The 4,308-nt window shown below is 31.0% G+C and overlaps 1 protein-coding gene across 3 annotated transcripts; it reads left to right on the forward strand.

The window, feature by feature from the left end:
* Nucleotides 1-280: 280 nt before the first annotated feature.
* On the forward strand, nucleotides 281-2,067 carry LOC143604595 (cyclin-D4-1-like). Of its 3 annotated transcripts, none has more exons than XM_077081022.1 (5): nucleotides 281-511; nucleotides 635-733; nucleotides 814-1,015; nucleotides 1,097-1,200; nucleotides 1,763-2,067. In XM_077081022.1, exons 2-5 carry the CDS (start codon nucleotides 650-652, stop codon nucleotides 1,958-1,960), a joined length of 588 nt encoding a protein of 195 aa, XP_076937137.1. In that variant the 5' UTR covers nucleotides 281-511; nucleotides 635-649; the 3' UTR covers nucleotides 1,961-2,067. The 3 variants fall into 3 exon arrangements, with proteins under 3 accessions (XP_076937137.1, XP_076937138.1, XP_076937139.1); XM_077081023.1 differs by having other exon boundaries at nucleotides 635-709; XM_077081024.1 differs by lacking the exon at nucleotides 1,763-2,067 and adding an exon at nucleotides 1,474-1,537.
* Nucleotides 2,068-4,308: the final 2,241 nt, after the last annotated feature.

A 4,308-nucleotide genomic window follows, 5' to 3' on the forward strand; every position in this document is an offset into this window, starting at 1 on the left:
AAATAAGAAATTAAAAAATTAAAAAATAAAAAATAAAAAAATACAAAAAAATTAAAGGAGACTGGCTCGACGAGCTCGAGCTCGGCTCGAGCTTTAAACGAGCCAAGCTCGAGCTCGATTTTTCAGCTCGATAAAGAAAACGAGCCGAGCTCGAGCCAGCTTGATTAAGTTCGAGCTCGAGCTCGAGCACACTCTGGCTTGGCCCGACTCGGCTCGTTTACAGCCCTAATGTGTTTAGTACATTATTATTATTATTATTTGAAAACCTTATTGATTTTTTTAAGGAATTTGTGATTTAATGATTTGAGGTTGAAAATGTTTGAGAAATTAATGGAAAAGTTTATTGCTTTATATTCCAGCTTTGGGAAATTTTGAAGGTGCTAAATTGCTAATACTTTTTGTGGTTAATTTTGACTTTGACCAGCTTCATGCTCATTTTAGTTTTGGACCCTTGTGTGCATATTTAGCCATCAACTACTTGGACAGATTTCTTGATGTTTATGAACTCCCTGTAAGTATTTGTAACATTTTTTATATTATTTTATTTTATTGCATTTTTTAGAATAAATGCAACTGCTTAAAATTTAATGTTCATTAATTATGTTTTGAATATTTGTTTGTATTAAATGAACAGAAAGACAAAGCTTGGATGATGCAGTTGCTAGCTGTAGCATGTTTATCACTTGCATCCAAAATGGAAGAGACTGAAGTACCCCTCATTCTTGATTTACAGGTTCTTGTTTTCACAATAAAAAAAATGTTGACTTTTTTGTGGGTCAAAAGTCAAACTAAACAATATGAATGCATTTGCAGGTATGTGATGCAAGATTTGTATTTGAAGCAAAAACCATTCAAAAAATGGAGCTTCTTGTGTTGACCACATTAAAATGGAGGATGCAAACAGTGACACCATTTTCATTCATCGACGCTTTCTTTCGAAAACTCGATTGTGATCAGCCCGTATCGAGATCTTTAATATTGAGAGCAACCCAACTCATATTATGCTTAATTAATGGTAATTCATAGTTAGTTACATTTTGTATCATATAAAGTGGTTATATTACAAAAAGGGTAAAACGGTAATTTCACAATGCAGGGATTGACTTCTTGGAGTTTAGACCTTCTGAGATTGCAGCAGGAGTGGCAATATCTTTGGTTGGACAAACAAAAATGTCTGCACTCTTTCAACATGTACAAAAGGTAATGATCATATAATGCATAGTTTTTTTTTGTATGTTTTTGCATGCTTATTTGTATTTTAGCTTGATTTGTTATCATGATGATCTAAAAGATGCAAACTTTTTGTTCAAAGCTATAATTCTTATTTACATATTGCAACCTCGAATCGTTTATTAAAGCCGCGAGGTCCCCGCCCTGGTCCCGAATTTGACGTTGGAAATATGTAGCCTTAAAATTGATGATATACGATAATATTTATTAAATTATTTCGTTTATTATAAGGGCTTTTTGTAGGCATCTGTCCATTGCGATTGGTTAGTCGTACGCACTTAGAGACATGTGTGCATACTGCATTGCTGAACTTGCATAAATTTGATAAGTTTTCATCTTTTTTGTTAGAGATTTGTTCATTGCTTCAAGTTTGTGTTTTTGACTTTTTTTTCTTATTATTAAGCAGTAAATACTCGTACTTTACGTATAAAAGAATGCGCATTGTTTAAAACTTGGGTTTATTATAAGTTAAATAATGATTATGAGCTAAATACTAATCAAAGTTTTAATCTTTTGATATGGGATTTTGCAGGAGAGGATTGTTAAATGTGTGGAGTTGGTGAATGAGTTGAGTAGTGGTTGTACCATGAGCATAATGAGTGGTACGGTGCCGAGAAGTCCGATTTGCGTGCTTGAAGCAGCATGTTTGAGTTACAATAATAGTGATGATTCAAGAGCTTGTAAAAGGAGGAGGCTTAGTAACATAAAACCCTCTCATTTGGAGCTTTAGATGGTTTTGTAATTAGATGGAAATAAAATGTTTGAATTTATTTAATTTATTATTTTAACTTTTTTTCAAGTTTTTGGTAGGGTGTGTGTTTGATGTGCTTATGAATTGTTTAAGAGAAAGGAAAAGAAAAATAAGTTAAAAAAGTGAAGAGCATAAGATAAGTCATACATTTTCAGGGGAGGCTCGGAGGGTGTGTGAGTCGCACTATCGGTTAGGGCATATAAGTTTCGAGGGCACGCACTTTTTTATACATATTACATATATATGTTTTTTGGTGTTAAAAATAAGGTTATTTGCAATGGTTTATGAGATAATTATATGCATTTTTGCTTATAATAAATCGGTCGATAAAAATTTTATCTATGTAATTAGCGAATAAAAAATTTCCGCTAAGGCCTACAGACATTTTTGTTTTGACTCGGCCAATATATTTAAATTCTCAAAGACGGCCCCGCACATTATTACCATTTTCTCATATTAAAGTTCAAATCATATTAGATAAGAATTTTATCATTTTATAAGTATTGGGCTTTTGAATTTTGATCCATTTGATATGCATCTTTAAAACAAAATTATTATAACATTCAAAAAAGGTCCCTATAGTATATAAACTATACCATAGTTTAATCCAAACTAACAAAACATTTAGCACCTTTTCAGAATTTCAGTTAACTTTTGAATTATTTTTTTTTTGACAAAAGACCATTTTACACTTTATTTAACACAATCTTATTTTTATTTATTTTTATACCCTTAAATTACATTTACAACCGATCACCCACCTCTGACCATACCTTCAACGAAACCCGTTTTAAATCAACACACCATTCCCCGTCGATTATTTTTAAATGTAAGACCTTTCTCATCTTATACTTTGTACCATCTTATTCCCATTCAGGTGTGTGACCGACTAACTATGGAAGGTTGATCGGTCTGACTACACTGAGATGGGTCATTAAAGTATTTATTAGTTTTGTTTTATTAATAATAAGGGTATGTTAGTCATGTAAAAGTAAAAAACACATATCTTAAAAATAGTTAGTGACAATGACCCAATGTATTATCTCCTTCATTGAACATTATGGACTAGAACTATAATTTCTCATTCTTAAACCTAAAATTGTTAGATAAATATACCGCTTGTGACCTAAGCATAAATTTTTTAACAACTAAACATACACCACTACACCACTTAGAACCCCAGGCTTCACCAAAGAAGCATTGATTCTTACCACTGTGTTACAACGCAAGTGGCACTGTTAGTATAAGTATACGTTCATTGTATTTATATAAACTAATCAATCTGGATAAAAGAAACTCAAAGTTGAACCCGAGCTCAATTATTCACTCCACGTGAGCCTCTTGCGAGCCAATATCAAGCAACTCAGAATATTTTGGTTGTTACACTTGCATTGTTGACTGGATACAATACATAATACAAGTCTACTTCTAGTTACAGTCTACTAAGTACCAGTGGCGAAGTATAGCGAGAGCTAGGGGTCCCCCCTGTTTTTTACGTAGTATTGAAAATTTATCTGTTTTTCACCCAAATTTTGTTATGCGCAACGTAAACTTAGTCGTTTTCGACCGGAAATTCGAGCTCACCCCCTTCGCTTATGAATTTTTTTTATACATTTTGAGTTCCTCGATATCTTAGTCCAAGATTCGTCACTGCTAATAGATGATATTTATCTTTAAAGAAATATTGGAAACAAAAATATATATAATGTAGGAAGGCATCAGTATTGACTATATTTTTCACGAAATATTGTTGTCATGATTTATTGATGAGATTTTTTCATTATTATAAAAAGACAAAAATAGAAAAAATGAAATAAATGCAAATGTAAGAAATCTTTAGAGAATCTGCACGAAATTGAATGTTTCTATGAATAATAATAGAAACTTGTTTTAATTTATTCACGGACTGCGGATGAAACAAATATAAGTTTTTAACACAAACAAACATATCTTCTTTTTCAATAGCTTTGGATTCTTTTTATATTTTTCTTATTTTTAAATTTTTAAATTTTTACCTGATTTTTTTACAGGAGAATAAACAAAGCTGGTCAATTTATTTTTTACTAAAGTTTTGGACTCTTTGAATGTGTGTGTGATACTAAATTATGTATTACAATTGACTTGGGTAATTAAACTTTTACATTGACTTTTCAATATTTTTATATGTTATTTTATGATTCTTTAAATAACTTAATATACAAAACTATATTGCTAAAATAATGTTAATCTTTTAATAATAATAATAATAATAATAACAACAACAACTTTACTAGATGTGGAACAAAAGTATTTAAGCCTGATTTTACTAGATATGGTGTCGTGTAAAT

The sequence above is a fragment of the Bidens hawaiensis genome, unplaced genomic scaffold (assembly GCF_021521415.1).
Source record: "Bidens hawaiensis isolate Kalapana, Puna unplaced genomic scaffold, B.hawaiensis_p1.1 tig00065956_1, whole genome shotgun sequence".
Taxonomy (NCBI): Eukaryota; Viridiplantae; Streptophyta; class Magnoliopsida; order Asterales; family Asteraceae; genus Bidens; species Bidens hawaiensis.

Excerpts from the sequence above, each read along its gene's own strand:
- LOC143604595 (XM_077081022.1), top strand. The coding sequence starts at position 650 with ATGATGCAGTTGCTAGCTGTAGCATGTTTATCACTTGCATCCAAAATG. Across the intron at positions 734-813 it reads CCCTCATTCTTGATTTACAG|GTATGTGATGCAAGATTTGT; the intron begins GTTCTTGTTTTC and ends ATGCATTTGCAG. Across the intron at positions 1,016-1,096 it reads CATATTATGCTTAATTAATG|GGATTGACTTCTTGGAGTTT; the intron begins GTAATTCATAGT and ends TTCACAATGCAG.